We start from the raw sequence: 22,610 nt of genomic DNA on the forward strand, positions 1-22,610 counted from the left end.
ATTTCAATATTTTATTAATAATTGCTACTGTAAAACATATTGGTAATGATCACAGGTGTACAAGAGACCATGGGGCACATTAATATATAGTTGTTGGGCGATAACTATGTTTTTTGGATTTCTTATGATTTTTCTAAAGATTACATTGAAATGGATGGGATTCTATAATATTTCAATAATTTATTATTAATAATTGCTGCTGTAAAACATATTGATAATCATCACAGGTGTACGAGAGACCATGGGGAACATTAATATATAGTTGTTGGGCGATAACTATGTTTTTTGGATTTGTTATGATTTTTCTAAAGATTACATTGAAACGGATGGGATTCTGTAATATTTCAATAATTTATTATTAATAATTGCTGCTGTAAAACATATTGATAATCATCACAGGTGTACGAGAGACCATGGGGAACATTAATATATAGTTGTTGGGCGATAACTATGTTTTTTTTGGATTTGTTATGATTTTTCTAAAGATTACATTGAAACGGATGGGATTCTGTAATATTTCAATAATTTATTATTAATAATTGCTGCTGTAAAACATATTGATAATCATCACAGGTGTACGAGAGACCATGGGGAACATTAATATATAGTTGTTGGGCGATAACTATGTTTTTTGGATTTTTTATGATTTTTCTAAAGATTACATTGTAATGGATGGGATTCTGTAATATTTCAATCATTTATTATTAATAATTGCTACTGTAAAACATTTTGATAATCATCACAGGTGTACAAGAGACCATGGGGAACATTAATATATAGTTATTGGGTCATAACTATGTTTTTTGGATTTTTTTCCGATTTTTCTAAAGATTACATTGAAACGGATGGGATTCTGTAATATTTCAATAATGTATTATTAATAATTGCTGCTGTAAAACATATTGATAATCATCACAGGTGTACAAGAGACCATGGGGAACATTAATATATAGTTGTTGGGTGATAACTATGTTTTTTGGATTCGTTATGATTTTTCTAAAGATTACATTGAAACGGATGGGATTCTGTAATATTTCAATAATGTATTATTAATACTTGCTGCTGTAAGACATATTGATAATCATCACAGCTTTACAAGAGACCATGGGGCACATTAATATATAGTTGTTGGGTGATAACTATGTTTTTTGAATTTTCTATGATTTTTTGAAAGATTACATTGAAATCGATGGGGATTCTGTAATATTTCAATATTTTATTAATAATTGCTACTGTAAAACATATTGGTAATGATCACAGGTGTACAAGAGACCATGGGGCACATTAATATATAGTTGTTGGGCGATAACTATGTTTTTTGGATTTCTTATGATTTTTCTAAAGATTACATTGAAATGGATGGGATTCTGTAATATTTCAATAATTTATTATTAATAATTGCTGCTGTAAAACATATTGATAATCATCACAGGTGTACGAGAGACCATGGGGAACATTAATATATAGTTGTTGGGCGATAACTATGTTTTTTGGATTTGTTATGATTTTTCTAAAGATTACATTGAAACGGATGGGATTCTGTAATATTTCAATAATTTAGTATTAATAATTGCTGCTGTAAAACATATTGATAATCATCACAGGTGTACGAGAGACCATGGGGAACATTAATATATAGTTGTTGGGCGATAACTATGTTTTTTTTTGGATTTGTTATGATTTTTCTAAAGATTACATTGAAACGGATGGGATTCTGTAATATTTCAATAATTTATTATTAATAATTGCTGCTGTAAAACATATTGATAATCATCACAGGTGTACGAGAGACCATGGGGAACATTAATATATAGTTGTTGGGCGATAACTATGTTTTTTGGATTTTTTATGATTTTTCTAAAGATTACATTGTAATGGATGGGATTCTGTAATATTTCAATCATTTATTATTAATAATTGCTACTGTAAAACATTTTGATAATCATCACAGGTGTACAAGAGACCATGGGGAACATTAATATATAGTTATTGGGTCATAACTATGTTTTTTGGATTTTTTTCCGATTTTTCTAAAGATTACATTGAAACGGATGGGATTCTGTAATATTTCAATAATGTATTATTAATAATTGCTGCTGTAAAACATATTGATAATCATCACAGGTGTACAAGAGACCATGGGGAACATTAATATATAGTTGTTGGGTGATAACTATGTTTTTTGGATTCGTTATGATTTTTCTAAAGATTACATTGAAACGGATGGGATTCTGTAATATTTCAATAATGTATTATTAATACTTGCTGCTGTAAGACATATTGATAATCATCACAGCTTTACAAGAGACCATGGGGCACATTAATATATAGTTGTTGGGTGATAACTATGTTTTTTGAATTTTCTATGATTTTTTGAAAGATTACATTGAAATCGATGGGGATTCTGTAATATTTCAATATTTTATTAATAATTGCTACTGTAAAACATATTGGTAATGATCACAGGTGTACAAGAGACCATGGGGCACATTAATATATAGTTGTTGGGCGATAACTATGTTTTTTGGATTTCTTATGATTTTTGTAAAGATTACATTGAAATGGATGGGATTCTGTAATATTTCAATAATTTATTATTAATAATTGCTGCTTTAAAACATATTGATAATCATCACAGGTGTACGAGAGACCATGGGGAACATTAATATATAGTTGTTGGGCGATAACTATGTTCTTTTTTTGGATTTGTTATGATTTTTCCAAAGATTACATTGAAACGGATCGGATTCTGTAATATTTCAATAATTTATTATTAATTGCTGCTGTAAAACATATTGATAATCATCACAGGTGTACGAGAGACCATGGGGAACATTAATATATAGTTGTTGGGCGATAACTATGTTTTTTGGATTTGTTATGATTTTTCTAAAGATTACATTGAAACGGATGGGATTCTGTAATATTTCAATAATTTATTATTAATAATTGCTGCTGTAAAACATATTGATAATCATCACTGGTGTACAAGAGACCATGGGGAACATTAATATATAGTTGTTGGGCGATAACTATGTTTTTTGGATTTGTTATGATTTTTCTAAAGATTACATTGAAACGGATGGGATTCTGTAATATTTCAATAATTTATTATTAATAATTGCTGCATCACAGGTGTACGAGAGACCATGGGGAACATTAATATATAGTTGTTGGGCGATAACTATGTTTTTTGGATTTGTTATGATTCTTCTAAAGATTACATTGAAACGGATGGGATTCTGTAATATTTCAATAATTTATTATTAATAATTGCTGCTGTAAAACATATTGATAATCATCACAGGTGTACGAGAGACCATGGGGAACATTAATTTATAGTTGTTGGGCGATAACTATGTTTTTTGGATTTTTTTCGATTTTTCTAAAGATTACATTGAAATAGATGGGATTCTGTAATATTTCAATAATTCATTATTAATAATTGCTGCTTAAAAGCATATTGATAATCATCACAGGTGTACAAGAGACCATGGGGAACATTAATATATTGTTGTTGGGTGATAACTATGTTTTTTGGATTTGTTATGATTTTTCTAAAGATTACATTGAAACGGATGGGATTCTGTAATATTTCAATAATGTATTATTAATACTTGCTGCTGTAAAACATATTGGTAATAATCACATATTGTAAAGGACACACATGGGCACAATAACATTTAGTTGCTGGGTGATAACTATGTTTTTAGATTTTTTTATGATTTCCCAGAAAATACTTTAAACTGTATGGGATTCTGTAATATTACAATATTTTATTATTAATAATTTGTGCAGTAAAACATTTCGGTAATAATCACAGACGAGAACGTTAGACACAAACTATGTTTTTAGTTTGTTTTATTACATTTTTACATGTATATATTGAAGTAACTGGGATTTACGATTTCATTGAACGCACCATCAGTTCGCCTAACCGCAAAAAGCCACGTAGCTGCGCAATCATTTTTGAAGCACGGCTGGTGCGACCGACTCTCTCTGAAGAGCGGCCAGCGTGACCGCAGTTGTTTAAACCAGTGGTTCTCAAACATTTTCATGTCATCATGGACCCCCAAATGAATAGACCCCTTAACAGACGATGTCACACTGATAAGAACCATTATGCGTGCAACCAGTATGCGCGCAATGAAACCCATTCTATCAGGTCTCGCTAGGACGCGCCTCACTAGCCAACACACAAGAGGGGGTTGGGGGTGTGCTGAAACCAGCGCACCCCGAAACAACAGGTTGAGAATTGATTGCGTGAAACAATCACCTGTGCATCCAGTCTCAATGTTAGTAAACAAATAATTGGTCTATATGTATTTGTCTTCGGACCCCCATCTGAAAACGTTTCATGCAGGGACGCGGGAAGTACTTCAGAGCAAGGGGTGCTGGTAAACGGGACACATGCACGCGCGCGCAGCGCGCGTGCATGGGTCCCTCGCGCGCGCGAAGCGCGCGCGATTTTTTTCGGGTCTCCCGCGGATAAAGTGACTTTTTTTGTTACTTTATTTCGGTTTTAGGGTTAGGGTTAGGGTTGGATTAGGGTTATGTGATTTAATTATTTTGGGGGAGCCGCGCACACCGGAGAAAATCTCTCACACACACACACACGCACGCGTTCAGCCTTTTTTTTTTCTTCCCCTCACAACGGCAGGGGGTGCTGCAGCACCCTCAGCACCCCACTTCCCGCGTCCCTGGTTTCATGCCAGGGACCCCATACAAGATTTGTGTTGTTAATTATTTTTATTTTTTTCACACATTTACTTTTTGATTTAAAAAAAAAAAAATCAGATCTATGAGCTCACAACGTGTCGCATTGTTGTGAGCTTGTAGATCTGATATTTTCAAATAGCAAATGACACGTGTATGTATGTGTATGTATGTAGGTTTAAAGGTCTCTTGTGGTCGCTTCTTTTGGGCTTGTTTTCATAGACCTGGTTGCTTGTTTCTCTCGCAAATCATGGCAACACCGTTAGCGCTCCTCTCTCGTCTGGTGGTGAAGCTCCGCAGAATAAGCTCTTCTTGTGGTTACAACTAGCCGGGGCTAGCCTAGCATAACCATGTCGAACGTTGTGGACACCAAACTGTACGACATCCTTGGAGTTTCACCCTCTGCCTCTGAGAATGAGCTGAAAAAGGTGCGTTGGGTTCAGAAACGAAACGAACGCCATTGTACGGTCGGAGAAACATGGACATAACCAGCGAGAAGAGCCACTAAAGATGTACAAATGTGGCCTACATACACGCTAGCGTGTTGAGTTAGCTAGCTAGAGAAAAGATGCTTATAGCGATGGTTTAGAGCAGTTTTGAGCTAGCTGGCTTCATGGCTGCTTCGTAATGTGCTGTTTTAGCATAGAAAATAACAGCCAACTACCTAACCTAATGTGTCTTTTCTTTATAGACATAATGACATTAATAGCCGTATAATAACCTTAGTCATTTTGAAAATCAACAATTGATGGCTAGCTTGCGAACTGTTAGCTCCTGTCTTATTATTATTATTATTATTATTATTATTATTAATATTTTTGGAACAATCTACCCACTAATTTGAGAAGATCCATCCTTTACAGCTTTTAAGGTCCAACTAAAAGGATGGATCATGGACAATAAAACATGTGAACATTTTTAAATAGGCTAAAACGTAGTAGATTTTTCTAGTTTTCTTGAGTGTCTTGTATTTTAGGTCAAAACCAGGCCTTTTTTTTTTTTTTTTTTTACTGTTTTCCTCTACTGTTTGTATCCTTTTAGTCATGTTTATGTGTGCTGTTTTTGTTATGTTGCTTGTTTTCTGTATGGGGACTGCGGATGGAAATGAGCATTCTTGCTAAATCCGGTGTATTTACATTGCATTGTATGTGTGGTGTTCATTAATATGCACTGTCCCGTCCAAATAAACGTATAAATAAAATACAATTAAATATTATTTGGTTTGGTATTGATTATGTAAGAAATGTGTGTGTGCTGCTCGTGATTCAGCCTTGCAACAAATAAACTGCACCAAGCCAGAGCTAACTGTCGGCTGTAATCTACACTTCACTACATTGTGTCCAGAATTAACATCGATTGGATTGTTGCCAGTACAGGTTAGCTTATGTTGGAGCCCGAGTATCTTGATCTGGTTTATTCTGTGCAAAGATAACTACTACATTGTGCTGCTTTTCATCTATACTATGTACGCATAACAAAATGGGTACAAATATGGCAACAACAGCCACTGCTAGCTGTGTTACTAACGGCAACCATGGTGTCATGATGTTCTGACAGCAGTCATTCAGTCCCTCACGTTAGCTCTGCTCTCTAGCTAGCAGCTGTAGCTGCTACGCACTTTATACAATGTTGTATGATGCATGATGTTGTCAGTTTGTAGTGTTATAGTAGTTTATTGGGCTAATGATTTGCTCCATTTCAGGCCTACCGCAAGCTAGCGAAGGAGTATCACCCCGACAAGAACCCTGATGCTGGAGATAAGGTATGACGCACCAAAACAACATGACCTGACAAGTTACATTAAAACTAAATGAAGCAACATAACCCCCCAAACATCCTTTTCATTTTTAATAGCGAATAGTAGTGGCAAGTGCAAGTTTTCCTTATCAAATGACTGTTATTCAGCTAGGTTAGGGGCGGCCGTATTCGCAACCCCCGGCCTAAACCGGGAGTACCTCAAATGAATGCGCACGTTCGTGCACGCGCAGGCCCATTCGTGCACGCGCAGGCCCATTCGTGCACGCTCATGCGCGCGCGCACATGTACATATGCACCATAGGTGTTGCATACAGGCAACGATGTGATTGACAAGTTGACACACATTAGCATTGAATTCAGACACGCAATGCATAGTTAATGTTTTCTGATTGATTGATTGAATACTTAGTCAGGTGCAGTCAGACATTTGGGCTAAATGGATACCACAAATAAGTCCTGGGGACTTGTTTCCAATGTGGTCCTATGTATTTAATTAATCAACATAGCATAACAAATAACACCAAAATACAATATCATCAACAAATATAAAACACTATGTACCGAGTAGAAAAGGTGGCGGCGGGGGTGGGGTTAGTTAGGTGTGAGCATGTACATGAACAGAACATGATGAAAGTCTATGCAACCGCTGAAATCAACTATTGTTATTATTGTGGCAAAACGGGACAATTTGGTATTGCATGTTGAAAATAGGGACATTTTGGTCTTTTTAGAGATATTTGTCAGGACTCTGGACAAATCCCTAAGCTAGGTATAGAGACAGACTATAAAATTGCTTTTCTAATAGAACTAATAGATACCCGTACTATTTTTACTTCTTCACGACCTGCCTAACAACAATGCAAGAACTGAACTAGAGAAATTAGCCAAATGTTCTTGTTGTTAAATAGGTGCCAGTCAAAACACTCGCCTTGTGTCTCTAATTTCTTTTATTGTGTACTTCCCTTTCTAAAGTTTAAGGAGATCAGTTTTGCATATGAGGTTCTGACCAACCCAGAGAAGAAGGAGCTATATGATCGCTATGGAGAACAGGGGCTACGGGAGGGAGGAGGTGGAGGGCCAGGCATGGATGACATCTTCTCTCACATCTTTGGAGGAGGGCTGTTTGGATTTATGGGGGGACAGGGAAGAGGTGGACGCAACGGAGGCAGGAGGAGAGGAGAAGATATGGTGCACCCTCTGAAGTAAGTATTCAAATTGAGACAGTGTGAGGGGGTGGATGTTTGGCCTGTGCAGGGTTTTTCCTGAGTCCGAATGGGCCTTACTACGAACAACAGTAAGCATGATCTGTGTTGCAACAGTAAAGCATTCCCTTTCCATTTTCTGCCCATTTCATTTGCCAAAATGTCCATTATGAAGCCTCAGTTAATAAAACTGGTTTCAGAAATAATAATAATTTGCTGCATTGTTGCTGCCATACAGCATTCGAAAGGGCAGGTGATTGGCTACAATCCTAGTGATTGATTTGTTGATAGGCTGATAGGTTTGGACACCAAGGATACATAGAGGCAACACACTAAAGGTCAATTTATGCTGCGACGAGGTCAGACTACGTGACTTATGACAAAAGTGACATCAAAACGACAAAAATGTGTTGCGGGGGACCGTCGCAGACAGCATCACGTATAACTGGAAAAATGGATGGTCACAGTTGCTTCATAAAATGCTGCGTTCTCTGATTGGTTTGGAAGACAAAGTCATCTCCGTTACACAGAGATGCTCAAGACCACATTCACTTCCTTAATGCTGTCAGTGAGTCGCAGATACTGTGAATGCTCGAAACTCAGACCGCTGTGAGACGTGTCATTTTTAAGCTCAGAAGAAACACCGGACCTTGTAAGCATTGGTGCAAACGTTCACTGTGTCTCAAATTGGGCAAGTGTTAGTGTCCCGACTCAGCCGTTTGTCTGTCTGTCTGTCCGTGTGTACGTACGTGCGCTTGTGCTCTATCTTGATGCAGCATGAGGAATTGTTTCTCGTAGTTATTTTGATTGGCTCTGATATGACAGGTGATGTCATATTGGTAACATTTGCACTTAGATCGTGCTCAATTGCCCATGAAAGCTGTATGCAGTCCAGGGTTATACCAAAGTTGGCATCACTTTAAAGTATAAACTAGCAAATGTGATGAGAGCCTCACTTGTACACAAGCACCTCCCACCACGTTCTATGTTTTGGGAAAGTGGACATGAACTTTGGGCAAGTAGAATATGACCTCTGTCTCCCCCCATTAAGACAAAAATATTTCACACTCTGCTAATAGGAGACAAACTGTGGCACAATGTTGAAGTGTCCCTTTTCTCTGATGCAGGGTTTCTCTTGAGGACCTCTACAATGGCAAAACCACCAAACTGCAGCTCAGTAAGAATGTTCTGTGTGGTTCCTGTAATGGGTGAGTCCAATTTAATTGAATCAAAACACCAAACCAATCGATCTCTAGAAATCCCAGATGGATTTAGGTAATGATTATATTTATGTTGTGCACAAATGGAAATTTTGACAGCTGAGACAGACTACCGTATAACTAAATGTTCTATTACACGGTAACATTCTGTGTTATCCATTTGTAACTTGTGTACAAATGTAACCGGTCCATTTTGTTACATTTGTACGCAACATACGTTTTTTCAATTGTTAAATGTTACAGTTAAATGAACACTTTCTAATGTTGTGTTTTCCAGTCAGGGAGGTAAGGCCGGAGCAGTCCAGAAGTGTGTAGCATGCAGAGGACGCGGTATGAGAATCATGATCAGACAGTTGGCCCCTGGCATGGTTCAACAGATGCAGTCAGTCTGCACAGACTGCAACGGAGAGGGTAAGTAACACATCTCAACACCTACACACTGCCTTTAACGTAGAGTTGATAATGTAGATGATTCACATTCATGGGCATAAACATTATTACATTGTACGTGTTAATTTGCAGGCGAGGTGATAAACGAGAAGGACCGCTGTAAGAAGTGTGAGGGTCGTAAAGTATGTAAGGAGACCAAGCTTCTGGAGGTTCATGTGGACAAAGGTATGAGACATGGCCAGAAGATCACCTTCTCTGGGGAGGCTGATCAGGCACCAGGCACTGAACCAGGAGACATAGTCCTGGTACTCCAGGAGAAGGAACATGAGGTATGTAATTTAGATGCCATGTTATGTAGACGGATGCCAGGCTCATTTGTAGACCTGGCATCCTATAGTGTGTATAGTTTCAATGTACAGATTATTGATTTTTTTATATTATACTGTTTAGACTGATGATAGGTTCTTGATTTATCTATGATCCTAGATGACTATTGCTATGCATTTGATGTATTACCTTGTGTTTTCCTTGCTTATATAAGTCGCTCTGAATTAAGAGCGTCTGCTAAATGCCTAAATTGTACTCCACACATGCACTCTTATCGTTCTCTCTCTCAATTGCGCACACACACACACACACACACACACACAAATCCACTGTGCTGATGTGGCAGGCTGTGTGTTTTTATCTTAAAAATGTGTCATTGTTGCTGTTAAATTCTTATTTGCAATTTTTATTGTGTAATAATTTACCATAATGTATACTTAAAATGATAATATTTTTAATGGAGTATCATGTAAAAGTCTGATATTATGTGACCTGGTCACATGACTTAATACAGAATCCTAAATCACAGATTCAGAATCCTCAAATACATGTCCATCATTCACCTAAAAGTCAGAGCTGAAATCGGCGTTTAAATATTAAATTATGACGATACAGAACGGAGGGATTGCATGACGCAGCCTGCTGGCTGAGCCCAGCTGAGACAAAGGGAGGAATCTCTCACCTTGTATTACAATCATTCACATGCTATGTAGTCTGGAATGGCTTTTGGCCAGACATTAGTGAATAAAAAGAAAGAGAGAACAACAATATAAAAAGAAGGAGAAAACAACAATATTTTCCCTTGCTGTGTGAAATTCTCTGTTGCCACATTCATTCTATGTAAGCATTAGGTGTATAGAAGCACGGACGCTGCGGGGAACAATGCTCACACAATGTTGGTATCCAAACCTACGAATACTCATAAACATAAAAATGTATGTACTTAAGTACACTACTCAAGTAAATGTACTTAATTACTGTCCACCACTGGTTTAGATAACTCTACTTTTTGGGTTTTCCACTTCAGGACTTCCGTCGCGATGGCAATGACCTTCACATGACCCAGCGCATCGGCCTGGTCGAGGCTCTCTGTGGCTTCCAGATAACAGTCACACACCTCGATGGACGCCAACTGCTTGTCAAGTATCCACCCGGAAAAGTCATAGAGCCAGGTAATTTCTTCCATGTTTGACCATTTTGTTCTCTCTTAGAAGCAAGATTGTGGTGCTTGTGCTGGATTCAGTATAGCCACTTTCTCATATGAACACTGGAAAATGTGCAGGGAATTCATTTCAATCAGGTCAGGACATTGCTCGGTGTTGGCCGTTTACACATGTTGCATGCAACAGCAGAATGTCTGTCTCAGATGCGTACACACATCAAGGTAAATACTCAGTCTGATCAGGTGAGGGGCGGGGTCTGGGTGGTAGACGCACACATTAGCGACTCCCGCGTAAATATAACGGGCACAGCCTGAGGGAGATGCGAGGATCAAATGCAATATTTTTCAGAGAACATTGGTCTCTAGCCTATATACAGCCCTGCGGAGGGAAGCGTCAGGTGTGCTACTGCAGTAGTAAAGATGTTTATGTTTGATCTGTGAATATTCCCAACTCGAACGCTAATAAAAAGCAGAATGGTTAAACTGGTTTTCAGTTTAATCTCTCTCTCCAAACCCCTCGGGAGGAGGGGAGGCTCCACCCGTCAACAATAGAAGTGTCATCAACAGTCCACATGCTGAATGCAAATTCACCGGACAATCACCACGTCCATTCACACATAGAGCCATTTGAGCCAAATCGGAAATTACTTCCTACACTCACACAAAAGTAAACTTGCACAAAATACTTTGAAGCCCCCAGAACAGTGTTGTGGCCATTCACGCACAATTTGGCATTGGATGCCCACGGCTTTGCTGACCAGTGCCATGGGAAAAAGTGGAAGATAGTGTCCTGTCCACCATAGATCACTTGTATGTATCTGTATTGTGTACATATGAAATGGATAACACATTTATTTATTTTGCAACTAATTTAGCTATATTCAGTGAGCATTCTTTGATTACAATATGTTTTGTTTCCAGTACATAGTTTAACAAAGGTCTCCTGTCAAAGAATTCCCTTGTGCGTATAACCGCGTGTGTGACTATGTTACAGGTTGTATTCGGGTGGTTAAGGGCGAAGGAATGCCTCAGTATAGGAACCCCTTCGAGAAAGGAGACCTGTTCGTCAAGTTTGACGTTCAGTTCCCTGATAACAACTGGATTAGCCCTGAAAAACTCACTGTGAGTAACGACGCCACATACCAATAACAGCTGACATGAACATGTTTCTTTCAGAAAATTGCAATATCCCCAAAGCATGCACACGTTCACATGGGCGAGTGGCCCTATTGATTTTGCATTTCTTGTTGTGCAGGAACTCGAGGATTTGCTGCCTGCTCGTGCTGAGGTTCCTGTAATCTCTGCAGATGCTGAGGAGGTTGACCTGAAGGATTATGACAGAGGTCAGGGGTCGGGTGGGGCCAGGAGAGAGGCCTACAATGATAGCTCTGATGAGGAGGGGGGTCACCATGGGCCAGGGGTGCAGTGCGCACACCAGTAGAAGGACTCATACATACGCGTGCACGCACTTGCATATACCCATCCAATCCCATTGCATACTCCCACCAGTCAAGACTTGACACACATACATGCACATTTCTCTCCTTTCTCAGTTCCCAGAGTGAGGAGAGAGAGAGACACACACACACACACACACACACACTCTCATACACATACATCTAAAGCCACTTTGTACAGCTCCAGTGTGTGCCCATGAGTCAGCGAGCTGCTGGATGTGCGACCACCATTTTGTGTTTTATGGACCGTAGTAATCATCAGAACTTCCAGCAAGAAAGTAACCCCGCTCTCCGAGGGTTCGAGCTCTCCACCAGACTCCAGCTTCCCCATACTCATCCCAAGCTTTTACCTTTCACTGTGGGAACATGCCAGTCTAGTGTATAAAATGCAAATATTGTTGATTATCTTGTATAAGGTGTAGTTTAGTCTATCACACATGAGCGCATGCTGCTTCTTGCCGAAGAACTCGCGTCAAAAATCATAGGTCCAGAGCAGGACACCATAGAAGGTGGTGCCTCCTAAACTGTGTGCGTACCTCAGTGTTACTGCTATCAAAAGTGCCCTGCAGTCAATAAGAACTGACCTGAATACAGCCCTAAAAGCATGCCCCTTTTACACAGCCTGCTGAGAGCTGTACAGGGAGATAATACAGCACTTCTTGTAAGCTCAACTTCCTATCGCTAAATGGGGTCATCCTAGTTCTGATCAATCCTCACATCCATCACATTGCTAGAATATTAAAGCTCTAAGCAACAGCATTTCTCAGTCATGTTTTTGTAGCTTGGAACTTAAGCTTTTGTGTTTGGTGGTTTGAATGTTTGTGTGTTTAAGACCACAGAACTTGAATCTAACTTTTGTTTTTACCTTTGAGCTGCGGGCACACTTCTGTAAATGTGTCTCTGTATGTGTGTACAGTAACAGTGGCTCAGTGTGTGGGAGCTTCTGTAGAATGTTCCGACTCAGTCAGCTGGTTGGTATTCCTGCTCTTTGGCTGCAGTGTGGGTGAATGCTAGATAAGGTCAATTAAAGGAGGAAAAAAATAATTTGAATGTGCTGATTTGTTTTGACTTTCTCACACCTAGTCAACCCTTTGCCCTCTATTCACTAGGACCAAGAGTTCTTCCTCCTGAGCAGGAAACTCAGTGGGCCGCATCTCTGTTCCTCTGTATTGTACATGTCTCCCCAATAGTAGACTTGTTAGCCAAACTTCTGTCCATGGACATGTTTCACTCAGTACTCCCTCTCCCCATATAGACCTGTAAATACCAGCTGAATCCATCAGTGCATTCACAGTCTACAGTGGTGTCCGCTCCCTGTAGTTACAATATCATATATATTCTATTCTGAGTGAATACTGGCCACCTGTGCCATTGGAGAAGAGCAACATTTATATGAAGGAGAGTAGAGAGAACACCTGTTGACTGCTGAGATGCGCCCCTTATTGTATATGTCATTTTAGGCCACAGGAGAATAATGCCTACAGACTAAAGGGGTCATTGATATTAAATGACATTATTGTTGATGCATATGTTTGTTGAGATGATTAAACTGTATAATAAACAGTCACCCTAAGAGTGTTCTTTTGTTGTCTCATTTCATGTGTTGTGTTCAAGGATACACAAAGCTATGTCTGATAATAGTTTAATTCTATAGTAACACATCAAAAAGTAATATTGGACAAAACAATGCATTTGGTAAAAGGTCAAGACAGTTTTAGGAACATAACAGACAAAAAAAGCCTCCATGTTTACCTCATTTAAGTGTTGTGACCCTATGTTGTAAGGAAAAGTATTGCTTGTTTGCTATGGCATCCTTCCTTGAGACTAATTGGGATGGATGGGAAAATAATTTTGGAACGATTAATGTAGAATAATGTAATTGTATGTGGCTCAGTCTGCACCATCATCACTTTCCATGCTGTGGAGAGCTACTGGTCCCAGGAGTTCCTTGAAACCAGCAGTGTTCCTGTAAGATGAGACAGGGAAAAAATAAGACTAAGAGAGGAGGGGTGCAGTTCATATTTGTTTATTGTTTGTAGCATTGTCTAATCATACTATACCTGTCCCTTTTGGACTGCATGACTGAGGAGCGTTCCCTCCGTAGCTGCTCCAGTCGCTCTTTGACGACAGCCTTCTGCTGGCTCTTATCCTCCTAGACACACACACATACAAATGGATGTTTATCATGCTGTACCGCTTATCGACACTGTAAATGTGCATTCTAGGGATGCGACTGTTAATCGAACAAATCGATTTGATCTATTGTAAAAAAATAATCGATTTTAATAAAATAATTCATTTAGAAAAAAAAAAAAATTGAATACAATGGCGAAAATGTGTGATGCAACGCATTGCGATGCATTGTGAGCTTGTACATCTGCTATTTTATCTAGTTTTGTGTTTCAATTTGTTGATATATATTTAAAAAATAATATCAACCAAAACCGTGCTTCTCGATTATTTGATTAATCAAAAAAGTCATCGTTAGAATTATCACTAAGAAGATAATCGATAGTTGCATGTGTATACGTGTGTGTGTGTGTGTGTGTGTGTGTGTGTGTGTGTGTGTGTGTGTGTGTGTGTGTGTGGTTACCTGTGGTAAATTCTGTGTGAGCTGCCATATTCTGTCTTGCTCTAGGTCCTCCTGTGCCTTCCTGTTCTGGACGATTGACAGCCGCTCCTGAACCTGAAACAAATCAGGATGTGCATTAGAGCAGTGTTTCGCAAACATTTGGGTCGCGGAACTGTTTTTATGGATCGAAAGTCTTTTGTTTTTACTGCAAAGATTTTAGAAATCTTCCCAAAAAATACGTTCTAAATTCAAACATTTTCAGAACATTTAAAAAAATGTGAAAGATGCAAACTGTGACCTTGTAGATCTGTTATTTTCACTATTTTTGAAATAGGGCTTAAGAGATTAATTTATGAAATATTTGTAGATTTGGACCGCAGGGAGAGACTACATTTCTTTAATTTCCCCAATACGGCACTAACTAATTAATAAAATCAATACTTAAAATAATATAATTTCCCTCAAAATACCTCAGTCCATCTCACACTCACCCTTAGCAGTTGTCTCTCTCTGTCTCTCTGCTGCTTCTGTTCCACCTTTCTCTGCATGTCCACCAGGCTGCGCATTGTCCTCTCTCTCTCCATTTCTGAGACCGGTTCCTTCGTTCTCTGTTCTCTGTCCAGCATTATCGATTCCTGTCTTGACTCCGTCTCTGGGATGCTATACTCTACCTGTAGACAGGTAGGAACCACCAGCATAATGAACCTTTTGGGTAGGATGCTTAATAAGGAAATGCCCATAGAAAGGCTTTACACAAGACAGTGAATTTTAAATGTTTAAAATTGACATCTATGGCATCTATCAAGCACTTGTGTGTATGCAAAAATGCAGTAACAGACTTACACTGGCTTGTGAGATGTATCCAATGTCCTCAGCGTAAGGCGCTTCAGGCCCTTTCACGTCCCACTGTTTTGACTCTGTTTGTGTGGGACTTATTTCCAGCTCAACATCTTGTCCATCCATGAACCCCAAATGAGCTCCCACACTGGTTAAATCAGAGCAGAGGTTGGCCTTGTTCACCCCAGTAGTAGGAGAGCAAGCTAAATGACGTGTTTGTTCAACCTCTGGGGTTCCCACTACCAAAACATTAGTTTGCAGGTCACCATCAGACAGGGCTTCTATTCGATTCTCTGGGGGCTCTGGAACTGCCCTGTCCATCAGGGTCTCAGAATCAATCTGAAATGCAAGACAGATTTGAACCGTTAGTGGCAGGCAACAGGCGGCCCATGGGACACAACTGGTTCGCCCAGCGATAATATCTTGCCAGGCAAATTATTTATTTACAATATGTGACTGACATTCTCACATATAGGATATCATGTACAAATAGAGAATCTACCCCCACCTGAAGAATGCTCATTATACTTTTACCCATACTGAGACTGAATGAGAAGCACAGGTAACAGGGTGTGCTGTAGTCTCGCATAGCCAGAAAATGAGATCTCCGCCTACTGATACGTCTGGTGACATGTAAATTCACGGAATGGACTAAAACTGTGTGAAAACAATTTGGAAATGAAAAAAATGACAGCGTCACAGAACCGATAAAAAGACTTTATGGTGTTATCAGGATTGATAACACCATAGTATCAGGATTGTTTTCAAAGCAGTGCATGATTTTCTCTGGCATCCAAGCCCATTCATTGAATTTAGATTTCCCCAGATGTATCTGTAGGATGAGATGTGAACAGGATGTGTAGGATGAACACAGTTCTCTTTCTTTCTGTCAACATTCCTCTTTATATTTTTGGATGAGAAATGTCTCTTGCATTTAAAATAAAATCGTGTTTCACATGCCTTAACAGTACACTGTTCCTCTCCAAGAATAGACAACAAAAGAGCTCTTGTTTATCTCTGTTTCGAAAAGGTGTATGACTATCTATTTTTCTTTTCCTTTTTAAATGTCATTTAACAACATTTACGGATGTGGCCTGCACAAAATGACTACGCAAGCATCTCTATCTGCACCTGTAAGATTTAATTTCACACAGTTCTGTCAGTAAGCAGTTATACAACATTTTTTTATTCATTAACCTTTATAACAATATAGTTATTATTCTGTATATAAGAAGGCGGTTCCAGCCCAGCACATTCCAGTTCTTAAATGAGCCATTAATTATGTTCTGGACCGCCATCTAATGGCTTAGAAAATTATTATGTACTTGCCTACCACTGCGTTACATGATAAAAATTAAAGTAGTGTCAGAGAAGAACATCATATTAATAATAAGGGTAATAATAATAATAATAATAATAATAATAATAATAATAATAATAATAATGTATTTTATTTATAACGCACTTTACATTCTTGCGAATCTCAAAGTTGAAATATTGTGACATCTACAATAGGTTTATACCTGCTGATCTCCATCTGTGCCCTTTTGCTCGTCTGCAAACTGTGTGTATGGGTCAGTTGGGTCACCTCCAAAACGGCACAGAGAAGAATCCACCTCCTCCGTGTGACTCCCTCGAGGGCCCTCTTCAAATTGCACGACTCCAGCTGTGCCGTGAAAGTCACCGGTCCCTTCCACTGACTTCACGCTGAGTTCAGCAACCTGCTCAGCTGTTGTGCCTGCAACTGCATCCTCAGCCTCACTGTCACTGTCACTGTCATACTCTGGTGGCTTGCTCCAAGCCAGCGTGATCAGGGATTCCTGTTTCTCATAGCTCTGGGGGGTTTTCCTCAGACTGCCCTGCTGCGCTTCCTCTAGCGTTCCTTTATCAGTTGTGCGCCCGTCAGTGGTTGTGGCATCTGACATGCACAAGACCTCCAGGTATGGCACGTCCTCCATGGCTGCACCACAGCCTGGGGGAAAAAATCGTAAATGGTCTGCATTCCTAAAATGGACACTATGCTGGAGTTACAGGTGCACGTGTGTGTACTGTACAGTATGTGTGTGTCCCTAAGTCTATGCCTGAGTCCCTTTTATGGTATTTTGTATCTCTGAATCTACAGTATGCTTGTGTTTGCTTCCAATACCTGTGCAGACATCGTGCATCTCAGGGCCTTGCATTGGATTTGGCTCTCCACTGGCCTCTCCAACAACAGTGTTGTTTTGGGGTTTAGCACTGCTATTCTGGGCTGTGGTTGGACCAGCAGAGAGTAGGGAGTCAGCAGTGAGAGGGTTCTCTGAGGTCAGTAGTTGGAATAGGCTGCTGAGACGCTGCTCTGCAACGGCAGTTTCGTAGTCCTCCCTCACTGCTTGGAGATGCTGTGCGCTCTAACCTCAAGAAGAAAGCACATATGCGTAAACACACACACACACACACACACACACACACACACACACACACACACACACACACACACACACACACACACACACACACTATCTAACATAATTTACTCTCTACCTATTGCCATTGTAACCCACCATGTTCAATATTGCTGGCAGTACCGCTGAAATCTGGGCTTCCTGGTGCTCGATCAATTGTATCATCAGGACCAGGGCACACGCTCCCCACTGAGGTCTAGAAAGCCCTGCTGGTACCTGGGTGTGGGGCTGAGCAGCAATCTGCTCTATTTGGGTACGGATGTGGGAGTGTGTCTGCAGTGTAGCGTGGATTTGCCTCAGCCTTCTTACACAGCTGTCCTTTAAGGCAGCGTGCATCTGTGGATGTTCTGAATAGGAACATAACACAGATATAAAGCAATACCAAGTCGATATTGTCCGACAGACAAATGCACAGAAATGGAAGCACACAGAGTTACCCTCTCTCAACTGGCCCCCGGGACCCTGCAAGTCCTCGAGGGAGACCCCATGTAGCAACCTGAGCAGGTACTTTCTCTCTTGCTCCTGACGCAGCACCAGCCACTGCAGTACTGCCTGTTGGGAGGTGCCAAGAGATGTATCACCAAAAAATGTGTACAGTATGTTTTTTTTGTTACATTGAAAACAACAACAACAACATTTGTCTCACGTAAGTACATAAAAACGTATTTAATTAAAATGATATTAATAAATGCCTACATATAATTTACAGCACCTGCTCTGGGGACACGGTGATAGAGAACTCATTTTCATTCCCGTCTTCATCTGTGTCCTGTAGCCACATAGAGGCCTGCTCTTTTCTGCACGGACTGCTGACACATGGCCTGAAAACACATGATGGACAGTAAAATGCTGAGGGACATCCTGCCTGCCTGCAGCGATCATTACTGTCTGTGCACATCAAAATTAGTTGCTGGTCTGCGCTGGTATGTGCATTTTAATTGTCATCATCACCGTCTATAGCCCAGTGGTTCTCAAAGTGGGGTTCGGGGACCCCCAGGGGTCCTTTAGAGGGTTCCAGGGGGTCTCCAGCAAATTCATTTAATTTAATCAAAATCAGCTGAACCACTTAACCCTATTTTATACTTAAAGCTCACAGTGCATCATATCGCAATGCGTTGTGAGCTTGTAGATTTAAAAAAAAATATTGAGAAAACATCTAACAACACAGATCTAATCTAACAAAATAGTTTGAAATGGGGGTCTGTGGCTAAATACAAATCAATTTGTGGTCCTTGACATTGATATTTGAGAACTACTGCATTAGCCTACCATGTCTCCCAGGACTGTCTGGTTGCCAACAGAGCACCATAGGACACTTTCTCTCTCTGAGCTCTGAGAGCAGCCAACCTGATGTACAGACACAACAGCCTCAGGTCCTCCTTGTCCAGCCTGTTAAAGAGATACAAGCAAATGGAGCCCCTAAGTCAGGACCTAGCCAGAGCTGTGTTTCAGCGCATTACACATCAACCTGAGTAAAATTGGTTTACGAAATGGGTGGAGTTTTACATACTGTACAGCATATAGAAGAAAATAAAAACTAATGAGCTGAGAAAGATAATCACATGAAAGTCAAAACTCAAATGAGGGACTTGTCTGTGAGCAGTGGTTTACCTGGCACTATCTGAGCTTAGCTGCGAGCTCATGTGAATCCATCCAACTTGTACCTCTTGCAGATTAAAAGAAAACCTAAGAACTATTTGCAGATGTTTCAACTAGGTCTGGTGTGTGTCTGAAACTCTCTATGTACCTCTTGCTCAGGTCTGTGAGTGTGTCCCTCTCTTGTTGACAAGAGGTTTGTAACTCAGTGAGGATCGTTATTGCAGACCACGATTTTTCCCTGGAACCAGAACCTTCTGGACAGCTCTTAAGAGACACTCCCTCACATGACCTGGGGAGAAAACCACAACATAACAAAAGAAGTAATTTCATATGAGACTATGCTTCCCCATTGCTAGGCAAGTACTTCTGCATTTGTGTGTGTGTGTGTGTGTGTGTGTGTGTGTGTGTGTGTGTGTGTGTGTGTGTGTGTGTGTGTGTGTGTGTGTGTGTGTGCGTGCGTGCGTGCGTGCGTGCGTGCGTGCGTGCGTGCGTGCGTGCGTGCGTGCGTGCGTGCGTGCGTGCGTGTGTCTTTCTGTTTTTACATACATACAGTGCATACATTCATGCATGTCAGTGTGTCTCCATGATTAGTATATGACAGGAGCAGGAATGTGAGTTTAACTATGAACACACACTGTGCATGATAATATGTGTGAGTTTTGTTACCTGTATATTTTGAAAGCTCCTGGCAGCTCGGCCAGATGGAGCAGGTCACTGCATTTCACAGCCTCTTCAGCTAGATCCCACAGGCGCTCCTCTTCCTTGTCTTGTTGCCATGGCAGCAGGGCCTCCCATGCAGTCAGACCTGTGGAGTTCCAAAAAAAAAAAGTTAAGTCTCATGGCTAATTTGACACGATTGAAAATAACAGATTTTTAACTGAAAAACATTGTAGTTCTATATTCTGATAGTAATAATTGCTATAGACTAGTGTTTAGTCAGTAACAGGGGTCTCCCTGTTTCACCAGCTCTTTAGTAAACAGAAAACCAATTTTCCGGACCAATTTTAGAACTGAGAGAACTCCTACAGGACACAGGTCCTCAGGATAAACAAGAGAAATTGGAAGTGATGAAACAAAGAAATGAGCTAACAAAATTGGAACTGGAACACTATTAAAATTGAAGCTGATAAATGGGTACTCTCTCCTGATTGCTGGAGAGATGGGGAAACCCCTGTTATTGAACAAACACTCTATAGCAATGATTACTATCAGAATGTAGAGCTTTAACTTAGTACCTTGTTGTTTTAACCAGAAATATCACTTACACGACCACTTAAACCCTAGTTGACTGGAGTCCCCCAGGGCTCTATATACTAGGTCCGCTAATATTTCCCTCTACACCAAATCTCTTTGGCGAAAATAGCCGATCTACAAGCTCACAACGCTTTGCACTGTGACATGTTGTGAGCTTGTAGATCTGCTATTTTTGCCAGGCTACTATTTGTGGCCTAAAGACGTTAGGCAGTGATGTGCCTTAAAGGTCACAAGTAAAACATATTTAAAGTAAAAAAATAACAATAATTTGGTGAAGAAATTGCATGGCATTTTATATTGCGCAACTTTGCTTTCTGTTTCTTTTCCATTTGTCACATGACATAATACATTTTCAAGTCATTCGCTTGAGAAAAAATACTTATTTTCAACTTTAAAAGTGTCACAAGTGTCCACACCTCTTTCAGTTGCAAATACAAACATGTTTCTATCCTTAACTCTCGTATTTGTGACAATTACTGTAACTCCCTCCTTACCGTGATGCTCCTGCAGCATCTCTGTGTAAAGCATGTGGGTGGTCACATCATACTTCACTTCCACCAGCAGGAGGAGGTCAGACGGGGAGACATAACCCCAGGCCTGACCTCTGACCCTTAGCCCTTGACCAAGCCACAGAGAGGGTATGATGCTGTGCACACCCTCTGCTACCAGTCTGGGAAGACAGCATGGAGATGATTGGGGCAGTGTAGAAATAAGTAAGCAAGTCAACCACTTTGACACTGGTGTCACTTTTTGGACATGTTATTATAGGTGAAAACTTTCAAAAACGAATTAAAAACGACAGCAAAAATAGCTAAAAGCTCACAACGTGCAAGCTTGTAGATGGGCTATTTACAGCCTATTGTTTGTACCGAGAACGGATTAGGATTGTAAAGCATTTCTTATGGTTAGGGTCATGGTTACCTTGCCCAGTGCTGCCTGGCTTTCCTCCTCAATCTTGATTTGTGCCTGCCTCTTCTCTCCTGGTCCCACTTCCCAGTCGGCTGCATTCTCTACATACAAAGCAAGAAACAATTATACAACGCCTCCGACCAAGTGATCATCTGCTTCAGTGTGAGCATACTGTACATACCTGTGATAGTTCCGTGTCAAGGCCATATGAAGTTACGGACTCGGAATCGGTTCTGTTCTGAGTTTGTTTGGTGCTCTTTGTGTGTGACTGCATTCTATTTGTGGTCTGGCGACTGATGCTGTGCTTTGTGTCCATCGTGTAGACAGTGTTGAGTTTCCCCATATTTAGAAGCTGGAGGTCCCAGTAGAGCTACAGATAAATAGCACCGACTTTAGACAACGGCAGGAACAGTAGAGTGAGTGAAAACACTGTGTTGAAATATACTAATATCCCATCACAAAAAGGAACCCATTCAGCCACAGAGACTTTAAAACCCTAGGTCTGGTGAAATTCAAGAGATTCCAAATGTATTTATTTAGGTTTCATTTATTTTAATATTTAAGAAAGAAAACCTACCTCTTCTCTCTTTTGTCTCTCCCTCTCCATCTCAATGAGAACATCCAAAACCCTTTCTCCAATGCATGACCAGCCCTTATCATCCCCTGCAATCTGAACAAGAAAGAGCTAAATGAAAATGTCTTACAAACTATTTCCACACAGAATATCTTTGTCAATGTTAATCTGCAGTTGTGTGTTTTATGTGTG

The 22,610-nt window shown here is 40.1% G+C and overlaps 2 protein-coding genes across 2 annotated transcripts; one reads left to right on the top strand and one right to left on the bottom strand.

Moving 5' to 3' along the window:
* Positions 1 to 4,984: 4,984 nt before the first annotated feature.
* On the top strand, positions 4,985 to 13,805 carry dnaja2b (DnaJ heat shock protein family (Hsp40) member A2b). Its single transcript, XM_084060782.1, has 9 exons — positions 4,985 to 5,144; positions 6,419 to 6,478; positions 7,447 to 7,676; positions 8,804 to 8,884; positions 9,174 to 9,307; positions 9,419 to 9,615; positions 10,641 to 10,785; positions 11,770 to 11,897; positions 12,031 to 13,805. The coding sequence occupies exons 1-9, from the start codon at positions 5,067 to 5,069 to the stop codon at positions 12,214 to 12,216; spliced, it is 1,239 nt and encodes a 412-aa protein (XP_083916908.1). The 5' UTR covers positions 4,985 to 5,066; the 3' UTR covers positions 12,217 to 13,805.
* A 199-nt stretch (positions 13,806 to 14,004) lies between these two features.
* On the bottom strand, positions 14,005 to 15,767 carry LOC311047001 (uncharacterized protein; the record flags this gene model as incomplete). Its single annotated transcript, XM_084059585.1, has 5 exons — positions 14,005 to 14,198; positions 14,293 to 14,384; positions 14,826 to 14,918; positions 15,296 to 15,475; positions 15,648 to 15,767. The coding sequence occupies 5 exons, from the start codon at positions 15,765 to 15,767 to the stop codon at positions 14,123 to 14,125; spliced, it is 561 nt and encodes a 186-aa protein (XP_083915711.1). The 3' UTR covers positions 14,005 to 14,122.
* Positions 15,768 to 22,610: the final 6,843 nt, after the last annotated feature.

The sequence above is a fragment of the Gymnoscopelus microlampas genome (genome assembly GCF_963454915.1).
Source record: "Gymnoscopelus microlampas genome assembly, chromosome: 6".
Taxonomy (NCBI): Eukaryota; Metazoa; Chordata; class Actinopteri; order Myctophiformes; family Myctophidae; genus Gymnoscopelus; species Gymnoscopelus microlampas.